We start from the raw sequence: 22,358 nt of genomic DNA on the forward strand, positions 1-22,358 counted from the left end.
CAAGCACAGCTGGTTGAATTAACATTCCTCATGCTGCACTTAAAAAAAGAACAGTACATGTTATCTGATCCTCGCCCCTCCAAACGACCTCCGATGCTCTGGAATCCCTCCACCTCTTCAATGTGCTTTTGTGCTGCTGCAACTGTCGACAATCTTTTGTTTCCAGTTGAGAGCATGTGAGGATGCTTTTGGCACAGACAAATGGCAGTCGCTAATTGGAATATTCATTTCCTTTCTGCTAATGAGCTGGAGAAAGATGAAAGAGAATGACCCTGGTAACTTTTGGACCAGATAAATTACAGAGAGAAAAATCTTTCTGTGAAGAGTTAGAAATGTCTTTACATCCCATATCAGGACCAGGTTACTGAGATCCCCACGATTAAGGTCCTGTGGTGGTGGAAGCATGTATATCTTTTACTTAAACAGAAGTACTAACAGTATGGAATAAGGAAAGCTCTTTAAGCTATTATATTGTTAGTGTGCACAATATTTTATTTGCAAAGTAACTGGTAACCAAAGCAGTTCGATAAATGAAGCAAAAGGTCTCTCATAACCTTCCCCCTAAAGAGCGCAGACAACTACGTAATTAAATCCTTCATTGTTTCTCTCTGAGGCACTTCAGTTGGACTCCCTCCCCCCGAGGGTCAGACGTATCCTCAATATTTATCCGGCCTCTTATCCTGCAACAAGCAGGACGTCCGACCCCGTTTACCTAACAGTTGTCTCAGTCTTTTCAGAGGGCTCACTGCGACAATAAACAGTTTAAGGGGGGGTGGCGATACACACACTTCGGATTTGTTGTTTCATCCCAGAGGGAGAGGAGAAAAACATGCTAGAGGGAGGCCTTAAAGAGTGAAAAAAGTAAGGGTGAGGGGGATGGAAAAGGGTACAGGAAAATCTGATAATGAGAAACAGATTGTGTTTTGGGGAATGTTCAGCTGCAGATTTTTGGGTGTTTAGGGGATGCCTAGTGTCAGCAAAAACAGTGTTGGGGTTCCTGTTTGTCTTCAGTAGAATATCTCAGGCATTTTACCACCACAAACAACTCCAGAGTTATTTTTTATCAAAGCCAGACAAATTTTAAGACCATAAAAAACACGGCGATGTGCAGAGTCCAACTAGGTCCTACCAAACCTAATAAATACAATCAAGATCCCTTTTCTACTGAACATGCATGTTTTTTTTATTAAATTAAGAGTCTGTTCTCTTAAGGATCCTGCCTTGTGTGCACAAAGTGCATCCGGAAGAATGTATTAACAAATGCATCTTTCAAAAGGTGGAACAAAGGAAACTATTAAAATAATAAGTACAATTTAAAGAAGCGCTGTGTTTTGTCAACAAATAGAAGTAAATGTCAGGCGAAAGTCTGTAATAAAAAGCAAAGATTTGAAAGTAGAAACAGTGTCAGCAGCATGAAATACTAAGCAACTCAATCACCCTTTGACTTTTACTCGGACTCTGGAACAGCTAACAGGCCGAGCACAGCTGATCATCGACGTACTCCGGGGCAATGCCTCGTTGCTAAAAGTTAGCGTGATAACGTTTTGACCCGACGATGGCAGAAGATGAAAAGCTGCTTCGAGGCGAATGCTGTGATGTGGTTAGAATAGTGTTGTCTCAATAGATGACAATGCAAACATGCTTGTGTTAATGTCAAACATATTCACTCTCCTACTTCAGTGTGTAGAAACTGTAAACTGGTTTAGCTCCCGGTATTGATCTGTGTGTTTGTCATTGTGCTGATGAGCTCGTTGTCTCCCCTCACCTGTGTCCTATTGATAGTCAACGTCTTTTGTTCAGTCTCACTGCTCTCACTTTAAGTGCTTTTCTTTTCACTTGACAACTGTGGATCATTGATAAAAGCGAGGTCGTCCTTCTATCAGAGGCTTCGCAGGGCTAAGTTAAGTTAAGTCGATCCCGCAGGCATTCACACCCATTGAGCCCGGGATTGGCCCTCAACGTAGGAAATGGGTTTGAATGTGAATGGTAGCCCTTACCATGTGTGTGTGAATGCCTGTGAATGAGTGAAGGCTGAAATGTAGCGCTAAAGTGCTTTGAATGGTTGAAAGGCCAGGAAATCACTTTACAAGTACATTTTCCATGTGAAAAGGATTATTGAAACAGTTTCCACAGAATGAGGAAAAAGCAACTTTAATTTCCAAGTTACACAGACAGTTAAGTTAAGTTAAGCACTTGAGTACATTTACTTTTACATTCTACCGCTGCTTAAAAATGAACAGTTTTTTACATAGAGAAAAGAAAAAAAGAGCAAAGAGCTCATAAATATTTTGTCTAAAAATTCTTCTCGACTGTTCTTTCAGGCATAAAACCACAAGGTCATCACAGCGCCAGACAAAGCAGTGAAGTGGACGAAACAAAACCGCACAATTCCTACCGCGTTCCTGTTTTGTTCTTTTGGGGGTTCACACGCTTTGTATCTGTCCGCTCATGAGGAAGAGTACAAAAAAAAAAAAATGGCGCTCTCTCATAACAGATTTGAATCTGGCCTTTATTTCTCCAGCCAAAACGTGAGGCAGAATTCATGAGAGACGTCCACGTCTGCAGAAAAAAAGGAAGAGTAAAGATGGGGGAGATAGAGAGTTGCTGCTGGGCCTCAACTCCAAAAGTATTTTGGATTAGCTGTAAAAAGCAGTCCTCCCCCACTTTATCTGATGGTGATGATGACGATGTTATCAGCGGCGGTATCAAAAAATTTGTCAACTGGATGGATGGAGTAAGTTGTGCAACCATAGAAACATCTATCAAGCACAATGTGGATGTGGTCACATTACCAGCACACTGTGTGAACTTCTCAGCCAGCACAAACTCAATAGTTGCATGAAAAACAAATACAACAATTTGCTGATCCAAACGAGGTGAGATCGGGTTCAACCAAGAGCACTGTGTGCTAAGTGGTTACTGATCACAAAATCACACTCCTTTGTTGTGTTGTGGTGGGAGAGGAGTCCCAATGTAACTCATATTCCCTAAGATGTTTCCTGCAACGTGGAAAGAAAGAATTCCCCAAATTCAAGCCACGTGCAAATTAAAATTCCACCCACATCTGTTCTTCCAATCGCAGCGGAGGTGGAGCCGTAAAGTCCTTTCCCTCCGGACCAGGTTGTCAGTGTGAAAAACAACCCTGCTCTTTTTTTTTTTCAACACGGTAGAACGGGCGCATGCGAGTTGGTTGGCCGTCCCGCGTGTCTTTATGTGGACACAAGAATTTACTCTTTGATGTCAAGGTCCTCCGCTATCCGTGCACTGTAACATGTGGACAAACACATGGATGCAAATGGGGTGAAAGACCACTCGTGCATTTCCACATTTAAACACAGATGTGCTGTTGTGCTGTCATGTAAGCTCATAGTGCACTATGTCAAGATAAAAAGCTTACAGAGTCTGGTCGGTAACAAACCTCACTTAGGCCTAAAAGATTTACTTGATGGCAAAAATGTGACAAACCAAAAAACACTGCGAGTCAGAAACTTCTCACGGAATATATTGGATTCTGTTAATACAAAAACCCAACCTTGGAACAGATCCCCTTTTGTTTAAGTGTTCGAAAATCTTTTTGGTACTTACAAGCATGTTTTTATATTAATTTCTCCCTTAAAGTCAACAAGCTGACAAGAGACTCAATGCGGTGATGGTCAAAATCCAAGCAGCGGTCTATTACCAAACTATACTATTTGCTAAGGGAATCTGCAATTCAAACCGCCAACATTGTGTGTTAGTGTGAAGAGTGGAGCTGCAGGTCGCATACTTCTGTATGTGGGAAGTTTTCCAATTGGAAAACTGACAAATAGTTCCGTTGTGGTTCGTGTCCGCCACCTAGTGGCTAAGAGGAACATTACATATTTACCGCCCTATAAACTGCTACCGCGCCGACTGCTGGACTAAAGTAATATTTTGCACAATACACGGTAGTCCAAAGAATACGCTTGTGATGTTGTAGTACCAAACTATTGACAGGACATGATACATTTCTGTAAGATCAAAAGTTGATGAGGTGGAAACTTTTTTTTAAAGTACAAACTACAATACAGCCAGGGACCAAGTAATCCAATTACAGTACAATGACAATTCTGAGCTACAAGTGGCTTATTTAAGTGTTTCATTTTACTCAATTCTTTTCCAAGTCAAATATCGTATTTCCACTCAATTTATTTGACAGCTTTAGTTAATATTACATTGTAGAATACTTTAATACATTGTTTAGACATGGGCAATTAAGCTAAAATAGCAGTAGTTCAAGTATTAATCCAGTACAGAAACGGTTTGTTTTGTGTTAACTTCTGTGCCCATAGCCTCTCCTGTCAGATGAATAATAACTATCTGAAGCGTGAAACAAACTACCTGTCACAGGTGCATATGAGTCACGACAAGATACAATCTGGGCAGAAATTGAATAATTGTGAAGGCGAAAAAAACATGCGTCAACAAGACCATAGTTCAGAGCTTTTGTGTCGAGACAGGCTGGTGAGTCAGTGTTCATCTGAGTTTACAGTCTCACTGTGCAGCGTCTGATGTAAGTCTCTCCTGCAATAATCAAGCCTAAAAGTTTCAAGTACCTAAGCTTTTGCCTACAAACAGTTTGCTTTCCATTAAAATGAGCATTACAGCCTAGCATTACTGTTTTTAAAGGGTAAATGTTATTTAGTATGAAATACATTGTTGTGGAAATTAAAGCAAAGGAGACATATAATATAGACTACTAGTTTCTAGTATCATTCCCTCCATTACTCCCAACCAGAGAACAGCACACAACTGTTTATGGTTACTTCCTTTGACCCATAGTCTTCATTTGTAAAATCAAAATTTCCCTTCAATTCTTTAGATTGGGCAACATGGACTGGTTATTTTAAAAGCCCAGTTTGTATTTTGGAATATCAACCAAGCATACACACAAAAAGCACAAAGCAGACTGATTACAAGTTTAAAATATTGTTTTTTTTGCATGTGAAGATGTCTCTGGTATTTACACCTGTCAGCAGATTGCCCACTGAGACGGGTTTCTGTGCTTCAACAGACGACGGGAACAACAGACAGGAAGAGAGGACTCATGCTCTCTCCTTCCTTATGACACTTTGAGTCACGATGATGATCTCATATCTGATGAACGAGTCCCTGCATGCACTGTGGCTCTGTGTGTTCATCTGTTTCGCTCATTGTCTGTAGTTTACACTAAACTGCGTCATAGCATAACGCAGGTAACGGTATGGCTGTGAAAACAGGTTGATTCAAAGCATGCAATGCAATAAACTGTCTTTGAAAAGCATATTATTACCAGAGAAAATAAAATGTATGTATTTTTAAATATATATTTAATGAAGCACATAGTAGCGTTAAGCAAAGTATACTCATCTTATAACTTTCTTTTAAAGTTACTGATAGTTATCTTCTCCAAAGCAATATGTACTTTTAGTTGATCTAATTCCATTCATTACTCTCATTACTGCAATTTTTTTTATTGTTAATTTAAAAAAAATTATGGTTATGCCTGAATTAGAATGAATTCCTGCATATAGAGCGCTGACTTTTCATTATCATATTCATAATATGAAACAACAGCTTTTTTTACTCTGGGGTAAGAGAACTATTGAAGAGGGGAGGCCAAACTCAGGCACATGGCACTTTTAACATCCGTTATTGTCAGTAACAAAACGTCTTTAAAAATATGTCAAAATATGTGATAATAGAGGGGCATTTTCATAAAATATTACAAGGGAAAAAAGCGATTAAAAAAACTTCCAACAGAGGATATGGGAGGCAAAGTGGACCAAAGACAGTCTGAACTCTTCCAAAATATTTTTTTTTCAGTTTCATAACCTTTACAAATGATCACCACTTTTTGGGTTAATTCGTAAACGCAACAAAAAAGCTAAATTAAAGACTGGAAAACACAACAAACAGTCATTAGATCGATTTTGACCCCTGCTCCTCCTTCTCTGAGAGTCGTCATTCAGCATTGTGAATGAGTCACATCCTCTGAAGTCTTGACCCCGTGAGAAAGTAGGCAGTCAGCTCCAGTAAATCACTTAATATCCAGGAATCCAGTGTGGGATTTCCCCCCCCCCCCCTCTCCTCAATCCTCCTCCTTGCTCCATGTCTCCCTTGTTTTCTGCTCGTCTCACACTGACCGCCGCTGATTGGACGAGGAAGGAGCGAGCGCGTACCTGCCAGGTGGACGTTAGCGCTGCTTCCTTATTGGCGGGTGGGAGTAAAATGAGAGTATTTGGGAACGCCCCCCCCTGCCTTCATTTCTACTCAAAAGCAGCGGTGGGAGCAGCCGAGGAGCAAATAAGAGAAGGGGAGACACAATTGGCTGACATCGGAAACCCACGTCAGGCAGTGGAACGGCTGTCATAGTCGCACAGGTAGGCCTTTTGTTGTGGACTTTATGAAGAATAAACCAGTCAAGTTAAGCGATTTCCAGTTAACTGCGTTTCTCTGAAGCCAGAAATCCAAAACCCATGAGTTGTTTTGATTTCGGTTGGTATAAAAATGAGGCACCTTTTCCTCCTTAACAGTGGCTGATACTGTGGTCCTTCTGTTGCCTTCGACACATGACTTTGGAACTTTGCATGAGTCTGTTTTACATGGTGCTCAGTTTGTAATCTAAACCTTGTGACAGAGGAGACGAGCCATATGGAGGCCTCCAATTCAGCTCTGGACATTTCCACTAGTCCCTTTAAAAAATAGATTTAGTTAACTCTGATCTGATCATTTAGAAGCTTAAGGTTCCCAAATCCGCATGGTTGGAGCAACATCTTGGTGGATTTAAATGTTTTGACTTGTAGAGTCAAAAATGAAAAATAAGTAAATATCTTTGGCTTTTTGATCGGTTCAAAATAAGAAGTTCTGCCATTGACCCATTGTGACACATTTCCTCAAATCGCTACTAACTCTCACCGAGGAGCCCCGGTGACCGCGTAATATCTAACAACCTACTGATCGGATCTAACCACCCACAACACCCCGCAGTGGCCCACCTGCTGGGTTGCGTGGGGACGTCGCAGGCTCGGCCACCGCCGACCCGCTCACTGACCCTCGTGGTCCGAACCCTCCTGCAGCGTGCGTCCCTCCCGGTGACCGATATTCACCGAGGGATGACTGTGCCGCTGCTTGTATCTGCTTGTCCCCCTCAGCCTCCGGGCGGTGACGTTGCGACAGCACGTAAGGGTTTGCGTGTGCGCGCGCGTGTGTGTGTGTTTTGAAGGCGTATCTGTTGCTTGCGGGTAGTCGCCCTCGAGTCTGCGTTGACGCGGTCACGCGGGGTACAGCTGGTCGATGACTGGGTGACGCGTAGTATTGACTTTCTGACTCAAACACCGCGTCCCGGGCTCCATCGACCGGGGGGGAGGGGGAGGGGCAAACGGTCACGTGTGGGTTCTGCCAACTACGTTCTATCCATCCGTGGGTGCGCGAGCTCAACTGACGCCTGTGGTCGCTTACGCACACGTGTGAAGAAAAAGGGGAAAAGTATGAAGTTGTCTAGCAGCGAAGTGTCATCAACATTTAAATGTGCAGGAAGGGTGTTTCTTTCGAGCCTTGACTCTCCAGTTTGAGGGCCGTTAGTCTGCTGAGAAGTCACAACGCGTCACTGGTGCAGGCTACTTGGTTTTTAAAGTACGCTCGTTCTTTCTTGTGTCCTCTCAGAGTCCACTACGTGTGTGTGTTTGCGCTCCTGGACCGCTGACGAGACAGATTGAGCCCTCGGCAGCGATGGCCTCCGCGGCTCCATTCAGCCGCAGACCGTGGGCGTCCCAGTCCCTGAGGGTCACCGCCAAGGAGATGTCCATCGTCTCCACCCGGGGGAAAAACAACGCCATTGCGGAGCGCTTCTCGAAGTACGTCTGACCTCCTCTCACTCTTCCCCCAGTGGCTTCGACCGCGAGTGTAATTAATAATTCAACAGCAGCCACTCTGCAGATCTGTTTTATTTTTTTATCTTTCGCTTCAGAAATGAGGTCATGGTCCTCTTTGCAACCCTTTCGCCCCACTCAGCTGTTTTTTTGAGTTTCCTCTTTTCAGTAAAACATCAGCTTTAACCGGTGACTTTAGTTGTCATTTTTGGGATTGAAATAAGTTTATACAAGTTCATGAATATCCAAGGCTTTCCTCTTTTACCTGTTGCATATATCAAGTTACTCTTGTGCGCTGAGATGGTAGGATGCTTCCTCGATGCACTTACTTCGTCTGACCACTAGGAGATGGCACCGCTCTAGGGACAACGTTACAATAGTCTTTGTCCTACTGAACTGCATTAGAAACGGGCCACTCTAGTTTTTTCTTTTTTTGGCACAAATACATAGCTTTAAAAAAATTAAACTTCTGTTCTCCTGAAACAATCTGATCAGAAAACAGAGTTTAGGTTCTGTCAAGGTGGAAGACTCAGTGAAACATTAAAACTGAGGTTACATTTGTAACTCAAGAAGTTATTTGACGTTTCTGGAGAGCAGAAGAGAGATTTCTCCCATTCACTCCCAGCTTTCTCCTCCTCAGGTTCCAGAAGGCGGCAGAGGAGGGAAATGCAGAGAAGAAAGCGGTAGGTAACTTATTCTGAGTAAAGTACAGCAGGACGGTGCATATTCCACACTCGAGTAGAAGTATCTACACTGTACTACAATCTACTAGAAGTGAAGGTATTCAGTCAAAATTTGCCTTGCGTAAAATCTACTTGAGGTATGAAGCTACTAGTTATTGAAGGCTCTGAGATTACCGTTCTTGGGAAACTCTCTTTAAAATATATTTTTAATTTAAAAAGCGTTTCTATACTTCTAGGACTCCATATTAAATACGTTTTTTTTTTTTTAGGGTTCACGCAACAATTAATGTTGTGCCAAGCTGATTACAAAGTTATCAAAGGGACTAGTCTAATTTTTCAATAATAACCAACTAAACTGCGGAGGCTCGAGACTAAATCCAAACGGACGCAGTTGACCACCATTTAATAAAGGCAGTTTTTCCACAACGTTTTTGCCAATAGAACACGCATTTTAAAGCCGGGGTTACGACCTGGTTAACTTCCTAACTAGCTCAATGCACTATTTAGTTTTCCTACTTGCACACCCACGGGTGCATGCACACGCGCTGTTCATTCTTTACCAGTTTAATTTATCTTCTCTGCATGCACAGACAGGGTTTGACTGACATTCTCACTATTCTGTTGGTGTTTTTATAAGACGAGTTGAAACTTACTCCTTTTTCATATTGGTGTCTGGAGATTTATAATCTGTCCCAAATGAAACCAGGCATAACGCACCACTTGTGTGGACATGAAGAGCCCATAATTCAATAATGATGGATTATCATGTTTTTATAAATTGATCAGGAGTTGCGCATGTGTCAAAGTAAATGGAAGTGGAATAAAAAGTACAAGATCTTAAACAGAGACTTGTTCCAAAGTTGTTTGCATGTTATTGCTTTATTTGGGTGGAAGGACATTTAAAACTCCAGTGGTTTTGAGTCGGATCTCTTAACAACTAACAATCTGTTGTCAGGAAATGTTAATGCATGTTCTCTTCTGAATTAATCCCAAGGATTTTTTGTGATTCTGTTTATTTTCCTCTAGTGCCCCCATCAGGTCAAAATCTAAATGTTTCCAATTCTTTGCTGCCTCAGCTGTACTTTATCTTATGTCAAAAGAAAATAGATGCGCTTCAATTTATATGTAGTCTTGTGTCGCTGGTTACCGCAGTTATTCTGAAAGCACTTAATGCAATAGTTGTGATTTGCTTTTTTTCCTTTTTTTTTTTTTCCTTTGTGACTTTGAAAAGTGTTCTGTGGAATGTCTCCCACATTCTTCACCATAGAGAAAGTAAAGGGAGGCAAGATGGAGAAAGGTAGTGAAAGGTGTCCCTGTCGACTACAATCACTAAAATAAACATCACATGGAGACCTTGAAGGCTTATCAGAACATTATTTTTAATCCACTTTTTATCTCTGCTGTTCTTGGAGGAAGACTTTTTTCCATTTTCAGCATGCTCACTCCTTTCACCTTTTATCTCATTTCCTGGACTTATTTTCCCTGACTGTCTGTTTCTGATTTTCTCTCCCTCCCCTCACTCAGTCCACTCCCCCTCTGTTTCCTTCCTTCCCCCTGTTGTAGGAGGGGGGTGGGCTAGTTGCTTCATGCTGCTCTGATCACTTCTCAAGGCGTTCACATCTGGGACAGCTTGTAGCCGGCCAGTAAACTCACTCAGCGCACACACACAGGCACACACACACAGGGACATTTTAAACGTACAACGCCAACTGAAAGCCGGGTCTTCAGAGTCTCTTTGGTTTTTAACTGGCTACGGTACACTGGTGAGTTTCTCAAGCGTTCTGTATCCTGCAGATTCAGGTTTGGAAACTTTCATTCTGAGCAGCTCTTTGTCTTCCTCCAGTCTTTCATAGCTCAGTTTGCATGAATGCTAACATGTAGTTTAACATGTCTGAGGACAGTGTTGTTGGTGGTGCTTCAATAATTTAAGAACCATATAGCATCGCTACAAAATTGATGGCATTCATTGGGGGGGGGCAACATTGATTCCTAGAGCAGCATGTGTGTCCTCTTTGCTAGAACTTTACCAGAAATGGTGAGTCACCCTATTGAAAGAGTTGGTGTGTAACTGTTTGTCTTCTGCTTTCCTGTTTAGACTTTGGATACACAAGTATTTAAAGAGTAATCGAATAGGCAAGCAACTTTACTGAATGTGAAGTAAACCGAATACATCTTGTATTGTATATTGTTTGAAGACCTCACCTTGATTTTTGGAGATTATAATAATGGACTTTTTATGCTTCTTTGCATCAGTCTTTTAGAGTTGCCAAAACTATTTGGCGATTTTCAAATAAATGTTTAAGTGCTTTGCTTGGATGATAGTAGTCATTTCAAAGATTTAGATTTTATTCATGTATCACCAGACGAGGTTACACAATGGTTTAGAGTGATGTGTTTAGGATTTGGGTCTGCTGTCATAACCACTATTGGGAGCGGAGTACCATATATGAGTGTGTAAACGTATTGACTGACAAATACATTGATTGTTATCTAATAAAAGTCCAAAACCAACAATGACAGAATGTCACTGTAATTTTGGATCTCACTAAGTGTGAAGTGCTTATTTTGGATTTTTTTTTCTCTGCAGGTTGCAGAACCTCTTCCCTCCACGCTGCGCAGCGGGAATCTGAGTTTTTTAAAGAAACGCTGGGAACAACAACAACAACAACAACAACAACAACAACAACAGCAGCAGCTGTCCAGCCACAGACCCCAAACTCAAGCCTTCATCCCGGCCGACCCTCAGAACCACACCTCCCAAACCACCTCGGTCACAGCAGACCAGGAGACTGAGCCGGAGACGCTGCTTCACTCGCAGACCAGTGAGACGAGCACCAGCCGGCTGCATTCTGCTCAACGCCAGCCTCCGACCAACATGGAGAAGCCCAGCCGAGAATCGGAGGGGCAGGACGGAGCAACGTCCGCTGACGTGTCCGACTCTGAAAAGCCCAGCGTCCCCCTCAACAGCCTCAAGATGATGTTCGAGAAGGGAGACCACCCCACCGAGCGGGTGAGTCTATTATTTTTAATAATGAAGTTTCATCTCCAACAATTAAAAAATAGTAATATGAACTCTTTTATAAGAGGCTCAATCCTCATGATTTTCATGCTGCAAGTCACAAGGTGCAGCTTCACTGCACCATCCCTTGTCTCGAAGCACACGCTCTCAGCTGACTTGCACAGCCTCTCGGCCAGCCTCACTGACCGCGGCTTCATGCACCCAGGGGCAGCTCTTTGTTTGTGGTGCATAAAAATCACTTGACGCCCAGTCATGAGTCGCTAGAGGCGTTTTGAAATGAAAGTGTCACACCTCAAGTTCTCATACTTGAGGTGTGACATGTTAACAACGACCATGCTGTGTTCAACACAAAAGTGCCCATTTAAAACCGGAAGAGAAAATTACAACCCCTAATGAGGTGTGAAGAAGCAGTCTTTTCTGTATTCACTTCAGCTCCACAGCGCGTTTCTTAGCTACCTGCTCATTTGTTTTAATATATTTATTCTCTCGGTTCACTTTCAAATCATGGCGCTGTTTTGAAGTAAAAGACAAAGCTGTCATAAACCCAATGAATGATTGTGCACAGCCTGACTGGAACTCAGAGCCATCTCCCCTCAGGCCAACAGCCACGACAAAGAATTCCTGCTTGTCCATTCCTGTAAGGTTTTTTTTCTTATCAAGATAAGTCTGCACTAAAATTTTCTTTTGCCCACATGTTTGGAGTACAAAGATGTCTGGGGGGTAAAAACGTGACGTCAGTGTGTCCGTTGCGGTCAACCAGTCGGGAATGAGCCTCCCACGCAGTGTAATATTTGGTGAACCACCAGACTGTGGTCTAAAGTCCTGGTTTCTCAAAGCTTATCATTAGCATACGAGCGCTTGATTCACTGAGCTAGCAGGTGTTTGTGCCGACTCTCTGAAACTTTTACTCATGAAAATGACACCTTTTGGGGTTACTGTGAGTTTTGTCTGGACCTATTTGAGAGAAATCTAAATTCCTCACTGAGTAAATCCTGTATTTGTTGGGAATATTTGGATTAATCCACATTAGGTGCTGCACTAGATGAACCCAGGATAGCTTGTTACGGTTTTGTGGGATCCATGATTAACAAAGCAATAGTTCTTGCCAAAAATCAATTCATTTTATTTTCAATTCATTTTATTTTGTATAGCCCAAAATCGCAAATTACAAATTTGCCTCAGAGGGCTTTACAGTCTGTACACATGCAACATCCTCTGTCCCGAAACCCTCACATCGGCACAGGAAAAACTCCCCAAAATATGGAAAAAACCCTTCAATGGGGAAAAAAGGGAAGAAACCTTAGGGAGAACGTCAGAGGAGGGATCCCTCTCCCGGGATGGACAGACTGCAATGGATGTCATGTGTACAGAATCAACAATGTAAAAGATGTACAATACATTCAATTTCTCTAACTGAAATGATACAAGTAATTGCAAGTAGCAGAAGAGGTGTACGGCAGGACCACTGCAGGGACAACCTCCATCAGATCGAACCACCATCCACAGAGGCTTCTGTGGGGAGGGAGAGCAGAAAGATGTTGGTTTTTGATGACAGTAATATGAATCATATTTAAAGTAATGATGATGGCAGTAGCAGGTGTCAGCAGAGCCATGAGCCAGGAGTCAGAACCGGGGTCCGCACGAAACTATGATCCACGGAGACCTGCTAGGCGAGAAAGCACAAAAAACTCCCGGAAAGAAGCTTAATTAGTGATGTACATTAATAAAGCATGGATGATTGTGGGAGGAGAGAGTGAGAGTGAGAGAGGGGCTCGGTGTGTCCTAAGAAGTCCCCCGGCAGTCTAAGCCTAGAGCAGCTTAACTAAGGGCTGGTCCAGGCTAACCTGAGCCAGCCCTAACTATAAGCAATATCAAAGAGGAACGTTTTAAGCTTTATCTTAAATGAACTGACCGAGTCTGCCCCCCGGACTGAAAGTGGAAGCTGGTTCCACAAAAGAGGAGCTTGATAACTGAAGGCTCTGGCCCCCATCCTACTTTTTAAAACTCTAGGAACCACAAGTAGCCCAGCATCTATGGAGCGTAGATGCCTTGTAGGACAATACGGTGTAACAAGCTCTTTAAGATAAGACGGTGCCTCACCAGCAAGTGCCTTGTAGGTGAGGAGAAGTACCTTAAATTCTATTCTTGATTTAACAGGAAGCCAGTGCAGAGAAGTTAATACAGGAGTTATATGATCCCATTTCTTAGTTCTTGTTAATACACGTGCTGCAGCATTCTGAATCAGCTGGAGAGGTTTAAGCGATTTACAAGAGCAGCCTGATAACAAAGAATTACAGTAATCCAGTCTAGAAGTAACAAATGCATGAACTAGTTTTTCTGCATCACTTTGAGACAGGAAGTTCCTGATTTTTGATATATTCCGTAGATGAAAAAAGGCAGTCCTTGAAGTCTTCTTTATATGAGAGTTGAAGGACATATCCTGGTCGAAGAGAACTCCAAGATTTCTGACGGTGCTGTTGGATACCAGAGCAATTCCATCCATAGCGACTGTATCACGTGACAGCTGACTTCGAAGGCGCTCTGGGCCTATCATGATAACTTCCGTTTTTTCCGAGTTTAACATCACATTAGGTGCTGCACTAGATGAACCCAGGATAGCTTGTTACGGTTTTGTGGGATCCATGATTAACAAAGCAATAGTTCTTGCCAAAAATCAGACAATAAAAGATTAACTAAAGAGTGACCATTGACACTACGAACCTTCAAAAAAGCGGGATTGAGGCGCACTTCTTTTACTGCATGGTCGTCTTAAGAGGGCTCATTGAGCAGTAATGCAGAATCTAGTTCTGCTACAATAGCGGCGGCCGGGCCTTTGGCTTCTCTTATCAGGGCAGATGATGTAATGGTGTCTGCTGGCAGCCTCCTGACTGCAGACGGCTGATCTGCACTTTGAGCCTCTTCAGACGCTCTTCCCCCTTCGGCCATCAAAGCACTGCCCCCCCCCCCCCCCCCCCCCCCCCCCACCTCATCAATCATCCCTGTTGTCCACGACTCCTCTGCTTGGCACCCCGTCCACATCCTCCCTGTTTTCTCTTCTCTTTCTAAACCTCGACTTATGCTATGGGGGGTTTCATATTACTCAGAAATGGCCATCTCTAGAGGAAAGGTCTGAGATTTCAATAAGTCTCTTCAGCACCACTCATTTTGCTTTAGTGTTAACTGGCAAATGTTAGAATGCCAATATTCTGAACAAAATGGTTTACGCGCTACAAAGCAAACCCTCCACAGCCTGTCTGCTTGGGATCATGTTGATGAGCTGCTAGCTTCCCTCCCCCCCCCCTCAGGCCGGGACGCATGCAGTCATGAGGCTCTCTGAAATTAATTTACCCCCGCCTGCTTTAAAAAAACACTCCCTCCCACACACTGCTCGGCCCCCAACTATGCACCCACCCCCCTCCCTAGTTTACTCCCGCTGCACCAGCTGCTTCCCCACCTCCTGTCCCAATTGACTACACCCCAAACGTCGGGCGCTTTATCCTGAGGCCGGGGGACCGGGACGCAGTAAAAACAACAAAACACCGCCCACACCCTCTGAACCATCTGTAACACTGTGGCACACTTTGCCGTGCCCCCCACCTACAGCCGGCCCCACCCCCCTTTGAGGACCCCCCCACCTGCTCCCTCTTCCCACCCCGTCCATGTCCCCTCCTCTCCATCTCCCCTGTCATAAGCCTCATCGGAGCCGCTCTCCTCAGTGTGCTGTGTAAGTCTGCTGGACTCGGTCGTGGTGCTCCTGGCTCGCTGCTGACATCCATTCCTTCTTGCCTCCCCCCCACCCCCCACACACACCCCTCCGGACGCCTTTGAGAGGTAGCTATGGTGTTTTCCTTTTCACAGTGTGGAATAAGGGGCTCCTTTCTTTGTTTGCTACCCGGCTTCATTACCCTGAGACGCGCTGCCTGCTTCTGCCCGTTTTTGTTGACTAGTCTGTAAGATGATGATGTTTTCTTTGCAGCTGAATGAAGCTTTTCAGCGGACACGGCTGCAGAATGAAACCAGCCTCTCAAAGGCCTCTTGAGTGGGCGAACTTTATCAGTGACTCCTTTGACTTGTCTGTTCACTTTTAATAATATTATTGCGTGGCTCGTGATTATTCCCTTGTTTAAGCGATGTTAACTCATGGCGTGGTTCTCTTGTCGTTGTTTTGCATAATGTAAGAACATCTTATTGTTTTAGGGGAACTGCGGGAGGTTGGTTCAGGGACAGGGTGGGGTCAGTCTGTAGGAGAGCTTTAATAGTATAAGGATTAGCGGCAGATTCTTTGTCTAGCCCACTGATCCAGCCTCCTGAGACCCAGCCTGGCCTCGGATGGTCTGCCCCCTCTCCCCCCTCCTCTCCACACACATGCATGCACGCAAACCAGTCAGACCCCCCCCCCCCCCGTACTACGAAGCTTCACCTCCCATCTCGGGAAGATAATCCACCCTTGGGGAAAGATCCATTATTATGATGGCGGCTGTTTCTCTTTGTTTGGATCTTTTTCCAGAGATGAACACCCTGAATCGTAACTGGACACAAGTTGTGTGTCCAGAGTTGGCGTGCGTTTAACTATGCATTATTTAGGACTGCGTGCTTGCAAATGTAACGCTCAGATATGGCAGACTCGCCCTCGGATGACTTGGTCAGTGATATGCACATGTTCATACATACATTTATACAAAAATGTATCCAATGACTTCATGTTTGTGTCGAAGACTAAACCAGGAAGTATTATGACTCAGCACTTCCTCTCTGGGATTTTCAGGAAATTCAAATTGAATTATGTCACTTAACGGTCATGACTTATTGTGATTTAATGGGTCTGCATGAATGCCCTGTACTCTGACCGTTCAGCACCAACAGTTCGCAGCACGCAAACTTCCCTCAGAAGTTGGTACAGAGACGAGAGATGTAGCACACAAATACTAATGCAACGTCATTTAGAAAAAAAAGAATTTTTGGAAAAGGTTGCTTTCAGCTTTCGATTCACAAAAAATAAACTAAACCCATCTTTGTGTGCCACAGAAATATTTGAAACAGACACTATAGTTATACAAAGCCTTTGTAGTCCAAACCAAGATGGCTGTTTATTCCTTTCAAAAGTAGCAGTAAAAGATCCAATCTTTGGGGGAAAAAAAAGCCTTTGGCATGTTTACTAAACTCAGTATTTCATTAACAGGACACTTGCATTGCTGCGTTGGCATTGTTTTGATGCAAAAGCAGTGTGAAATAGTTAAATCAAATTAATGAAACTATTTACAGAAATTACCCGACTCACCCAAAACTCCCAATGCCTATTTATTCCCTTTTTAGGGTGTAGTTTAAAGCACGGGGCCAAATTGATTTCAGTTATTATTAATGTGACCTGATAAGCATCAACCAGTCTAAAACATACTTGCTTCTTTAGAATTTACATCTGCTTTGTTCACTTTTGTGAAATATTTCCCGGCTCTTACTTGCTGCAGCCTGTCAGGCCCGAGTGGGCAGCGCCGCTGTTTCAGGCCTGAAAACAAGGCTGTGATCAGTGGGAGAAAGAAGGAAGCGCTTCAGAGACAAATTCTATGCTTTTTACTCCTGCGACCTGTTTAACGTGCCGGACCGAAAAAGAACATTTGGCCATAAATAGTTTTCCTTTTGATACAACACAACATTAGTGTGCACTTAGCGATTGTTTTAGTGGTGGGGAATTGCATCAGCAGCAGTGATGTGGGAGTGAGACGTTAAGTTTCTCAGGAGTCAATCTGGTCTTAATAACAATAACTTCATACAGGACTGAAAGACGGTGGTCATTAAAAGATTGGCGCTCGTGTTTTAAACGAAGAGCAGAAACAAGGTCCAGAGTAAAACCACATCCTGAGCAAAGGGACGTTCACCACAATACACCTTTTGGTTGGAAAAGGTGTTTGGACCTCCTAGTTGTGTCTCGGACTTGAGGCATAATCTGACTTGTTTGATCAGTAACTGTCATGCTGGCATGATGGTTGGTCGGAGGCCTTTGACAGCTGCTGGACAGTTGAGACTTTAATGCGACCTGGTTTATTTTATTTCGAGGCCCGTTAATGGAAGACACTAGTGTAAAAGCACTTGGGATCAATACTCTGTTTAAATAGTTTTCGGCCGGTGGTTGTTGACAGACTGTGTGAGGCTCCGTCTCTCTGAGCTCATAAGGGGATTAAAGCGGTTTGGACTGGACGAGCACACGCGTCGCTCCTCCTGATGGACAGAGGTCTCTCTTCCAGGAGGCTTGTTCTCCTGGCTGAAACGTGACCATCAGCAGGCTGTGTGTTAGCAGACGTCACCCAGGGATCGAGTTTTTTTTTTTTGTTGTTTTTTTGTTTGTCCTTTTTGACTTCTGTTTCAATGCCATACGTCTGACTGTGAGGGCGCTTTGTTTCTTTGCAGGAGCAAACGACTAGAGGAACCGGTGGGAGTACTGCCAACATGGACCAGTCCCAAGCAGGTACCTTTTTCTTCTGGTTCCGCAGAGAAACTATTTGAAACAAATGTGTTGTACATAAATGTTCTTTACGTTCTAGATACCACTGGGGGTGGGGTGTGTGTGCAATTTTTTTTTAAGTGGAATGAAAACACCATTCCGACAGTTTCATAAAACCTGATCCAAAATATTTCAAATTGTAGAAAGGCAAATTTAAAAAAGCTCATGTAATTTGAAACTAGTGATGAAAATGAGAATATTCAAAAAGTATTGTGTGCAAAGGAGTTTTGATTTAATTGTTTCCAGTATCTAAATATTAACGAAGAGGAATAAAATCTGCTGTGTGGTGCTGAGCAGGTTATCTAGTTTTTAAACGTTTTATTACCCACAATCTCTAATTCATTGGTAGCTTACACACTTTAACTCATGGATACTTTTTTTGGTCCAAAGCAAAAAGCCTTGTTCGCAAATCCGTTATCTGCACCTCCAGCCTTGCTGGACCTGTTGGTTCTTTACATAACGAGGGGTCCGGCCTGCCTCAGGATGGATTACATCCTGACAAGTGACCGCTGTAGCACCACCGCGATCAGCACACAGAACAGGAAGTCAGTCGGAGCCCTCTGTGCCCCCTCCCACAGCCCGCATGACTAACAGACGGGCTCCACTCGGTCTGAACTGGGATGGGTGGAAAATATGAACCCTGAACAGGAAAATAGTTTCTCTTGGGAGGCAGAATGCTTCCAATTAATGGCTTCAATCAAGGTCAAAAATGCTTAATTTTACTTTTTTTTTAAATGAGTAAAAGCTCTGCGTAACCATTGAAGTTTAATTGTTACTGTATTATGTGTAATCAAAGATGGAAGTCTCGCAGAATCTACTCCTCTCCGGGACAGGATGGCCCTCTACAAAGCTGCCATCTCCAAACAGGAAGTCCCTCCCACCTCAGTGAGTATTGATGTCAATTGGCTCCCTAAATGATGAGTTTCCCTCCCGTAGGTCTAGTGCTGAAGACATGTTTTCATGCACCAACAGTGCTGGTGCACAAAGTAGTCTGTATTCTAAAGGAGAAACCAGCGAGAGAATGCACAACTTTTAAAATCCTCAAAGCGAGAGTTGTTTAAAACACAGATTGTACAGATTGTACTTCCTCTTTATAGTCAAATTTCATCGTTCAACCAACTCTGATGTCAAGGATGTTTTACTTTGTTGCTAAACGGTCTCTTTGTTTCTCTCAGAGTGATCAGCTGGACGGTTTCTGTGGGAAGCAGAAGGAAAACGTTCCTCCGTTCACTCTGGATCTGGTGAGGAGTCTTGTGATTTTCAAATGAATACAAAGTACTTCATATTCATGTGTGTGTGTTTTTTTTTGTTTCTTTCTGTTGTGCGTTCTACTTGCTAACATGCGTCAGTTTCACTCTCTTCACACCTTCCCTTTTTTTTTTTTTTTCCAGAGTACGGACTTTGAACCTAACAGCAGGAAAGGTTTTACCCCAGAGAGCAACGGTAATTTACATTCCACATCTTCATATCATGACTCCACTGGAAAGGAATTCCCCCCCCCTAGTTAGAACTTGGCGATCGGGCCGTCGTTGGAGGTCATGTGTTGGTGTAGACAAAGAACAATTTAAATACCTTTTTTAAAGTAGAGTGTCAATTTATTCAGAGATTATGTCTTTTTATTAATGCATCTACTATTTTTGAGTACCATGTCCACCGCTTTATTTGGGATTCCTGGGTATCTAGTATCAGTCTGTAAACCTGTCCTTCTAGGGTTCAGAATGTGTCTCTAGCTTTCCCCTCATCCTGGAAATGTTGTGACCCCAACAGGCTCCGCCACCGGTACTCCCGTATCCTCCAATCAGAGAGACTCCTCCCAGCCCAAGACCCCCAAAGTGAGTCCTCACAGGAAAACCACCTGAGGCACGGAAAGCGCAGCGTGACTGACTTGATGTTGCTGCGTGTGTTCTCTAGAGCTTCTGTCTGCCTGTGAGGGAGACCTGCGTGGCCTGTCTGAAGACGGTCTATCCTCTGGAGAGGCTGGTGGCCAATCAGCACGTCTACCACAGCTCCTGTTTCCGCTGCTCCCACTGCAACACCAAACTGAGGTGAGGAGCCGGACGTCCCCTAAAACAAAAATAATAGAATTAACTAGAGGGAATTTGGGAACCTCATTTACATACGTAAAGGGACAGTGGTGTAATTAATGCTAGCAGATGAAAAGAATACTAAACATGTTGCATCAAAATAAGTACAGCAGCTTTTATTTAGATTGCAGTTAGTCTGGCTAAGTAGCTTAAGATATTTCCCTAAACATCTCATGTGAATACTGCAGTGTGTCCGTCTTAAAACAGCAGTTCTCACCAATGAGCTCACTAAAGCTGTGATATTGCAGCTTTGGTGGGCTAATATGGTTAATATTTAAAACGTCACAAACGAAAAATATTTTGGAAAAATGTTCAGCAAATGTTGTCCTTGCAGCTTGTTTTGTATCTTCTAATTTGTAAACTTGATTTATTTAGTCTGGCGAACTACGCCTCGCTGCACAACAACGTCTACTGCAAGGCGCACTTCTGCCAGCTCTTCAAGGCCAAAGGCAACTACGACGAGGGCTTCGGCCACCGCCCCCACAAAGAGCTGTGGGAGGGCAAAGGGGACGGCGGCGAGGACGTGCACGCCAAGCCAACGATTCACAGCTCGCCGTCAGCCCCCGACCTGCACAGCCCCAGTGTGGAGGACTCCCCCCTGGCCAAAGTCAACGTGCTGATGGCCACCATGGAGGCTCTGGGACACGGAGCGCCAGAGAAGACCGACAAGCCCAGCGAGGCGCGCAGGCTGAAGATCTCCTGGCCGCCACGGACGGAGCTGCAGGACCCGACCAGCGCGAGTGGCGCCGCGGCGCCCCCGGAGGACGGGTCCCCCGGCAAGCCCATCAAAGCCAAGTGGCCCCCGGAGGAGGAGTCCACCTCCTCCCCGCCGGAACAGTCCAGAGAGACGCCGTGCCTGCGCCGCACCTCCTCCCTGAAGGAGCGCAGCATGCCCTTCACGCTGGCGGGCCAAGCGGCCGCCGGCAAGCCGAGCCCAACAACGGCGCCGCCCACCGCGGACGACGGGCCGCTCGGCTCCCCCTCCAGCATGGAGCTGCAGCACGGCGGCCATTCCCTGGGAAGCCAGACGCCCACTGAGGACAGCGTGGGCGTCCATGCCAGCTCTGGAGAGGAGGAGGGTGAGATGACCACTGACAACATGCCAGAACATCATCTCACTAACGTGGAGGAAAACTCCCTGGATGAACAACCTGATGATGAGAGAATGGAGGAGGAGGAGGAGGAGGAAGAAGAAGAAGACGATGCAGTCTTGGAGGAAGAGATGCTGCCCCTGAAACGGGAAGAGACGCCGACTGACCTCTCGTCTCCTGGATGCGAGGTGGAGGCCGGCCGCTCGTCTCAGGATGTGGGGTTCTGGGACAGCGAGGAAGTGGCGGAGCAGCAGCAGGAGGTGCTGACGGTGGAGGATATGATCAAACGAAACCGATACTACGAAGAGGAGGAAGAGGATGTCTAGACTCAACAAGATGACAACCATGGACACTAGGAGGACTTCTCACCATTCCTTTTTTTTAGATGTTTTCTTCTCTTCTCTGTAGTAGTTTTCTTCTCTTGGTAGAGTTGCTGCAGTGTCTAGTGTGAACTCTACTGAACTCTTCATTTGTGCCTCTTTTGAACACTTGCTGAAATAGTTTTTACGGGACTGTCTCTCTGAAAAAAATTTTAATGCACAATTTAAAATGATAACCCATGTAAAGAATATCTATAGCACAGAAATGTCTGAATGTTATGCCGGGGATTATTTTTGTGATTTTCTTGTATGCTTCCTGCCTATAAATTGAAACCACATTTTCCTAGTCTTATTCAGAAGATGTTGGGATATTCAGAAAATGTAATTCTTAAATTAGTCCTTTTTAAAAATATTAAAGATGTACTATGAACTACCTTTTTTAGAAAAGAAAGCTCAGCACTTTGAGCATTACCATATTTTCAAAACTTGGGCTTGATTAGTTTGAGTATAAATCTAATCTATTTCAGTTGCCATTCTATTTGTAAACATTAAAAAAAAAACTTGTTTTTCTGATTACAACTGGATTTAATGACTATTGTGGGCTTTTTGTTTTAAACCATGGACCAAATATCCTAGATTAATACTGTTGAAATAAATTGTTATAAAAAAAAAAACGTTCTGAGTTACTGATCTTGTCAACTGGGAAATCCTCCAGTGTCTCGGGTGGTGATCCCACTTTGATTTGAGCTAGCTTTGCTAATTCATGCTACCTGCACACTGTTGTGTCCAGATTCCAA

At 43.9% G+C, this 22,358-nt stretch overlaps 1 protein-coding gene across 3 annotated transcripts; it reads left to right on the plus strand.

Moving 5' to 3' along the window:
• The first annotated feature begins 6,236 nt into the window (after window positions 1-6,236).
• On the plus strand, window positions 6,237-22,235 carry lima1a (LIM domain and actin binding 1a). 3 transcript variants are annotated; one of them, XM_062565198.1, is made up of 12 exons: window positions 6,237-6,380; window positions 7,663-7,853; window positions 8,509-8,551; window positions 11,139-11,210; window positions 11,241-11,561; window positions 17,973-18,030; window positions 18,863-18,951; window positions 19,242-19,307; window positions 19,458-19,509; window positions 19,834-19,898; window positions 19,978-20,111; window positions 20,526-22,235. In XM_062565198.1, the coding sequence occupies exons 2-12, from the start codon at window positions 7,729-7,731 to the stop codon at window positions 21,565-21,567; spliced, it is 2,067 nt and encodes a 688-aa protein (XP_062421182.1). In that variant the 5' UTR covers window positions 6,237-6,380; window positions 7,663-7,728; the 3' UTR covers window positions 21,568-22,235. The 3 variants fall into 3 exon arrangements, with proteins under 3 accessions (XP_062421182.1, XP_037336099.2, XP_037336100.2); XM_037480202.2 differs by having other exon boundaries at window positions 11,139-11,561; XM_037480203.2 differs by lacking the exon at window positions 6,237-6,380 and adding an exon at window positions 7,376-7,485 and having other exon boundaries at window positions 11,139-11,561.
• Window positions 22,236-22,358: the final 123 nt, after the last annotated feature.

This window comes from Pungitius pungitius, chromosome 1 (genome assembly GCF_949316345.1).
Source record: "Pungitius pungitius chromosome 1, fPunPun2.1, whole genome shotgun sequence".
NCBI lineage: Eukaryota > Metazoa > Chordata > Actinopteri > Perciformes > Gasterosteidae > Pungitius > Pungitius pungitius.

Bases quoted from the DNA above. Each gene is read 5' to 3' on its own strand.
- lima1a (XM_037480202.2), top strand. From the start codon at position 7,729: ATGGCCTCCGCGGCTCCATTCAGCCGCAGACCGTGGGCGTCCCAGTCC. The intron at 18,031-18,862 runs GTACCTTTTTCT...GTGTAATCAAAG, and splicing joins CATGGACCAGTCCCAAGCAG to ATGGAAGTCTCGCAGAATCT. The intron at 19,308-19,457 runs GTGAGGAGTCTT...TTTTTTTTCCAG, and splicing joins CTCCGTTCACTCTGGATCTG to AGTACGGACTTTGAACCTAA.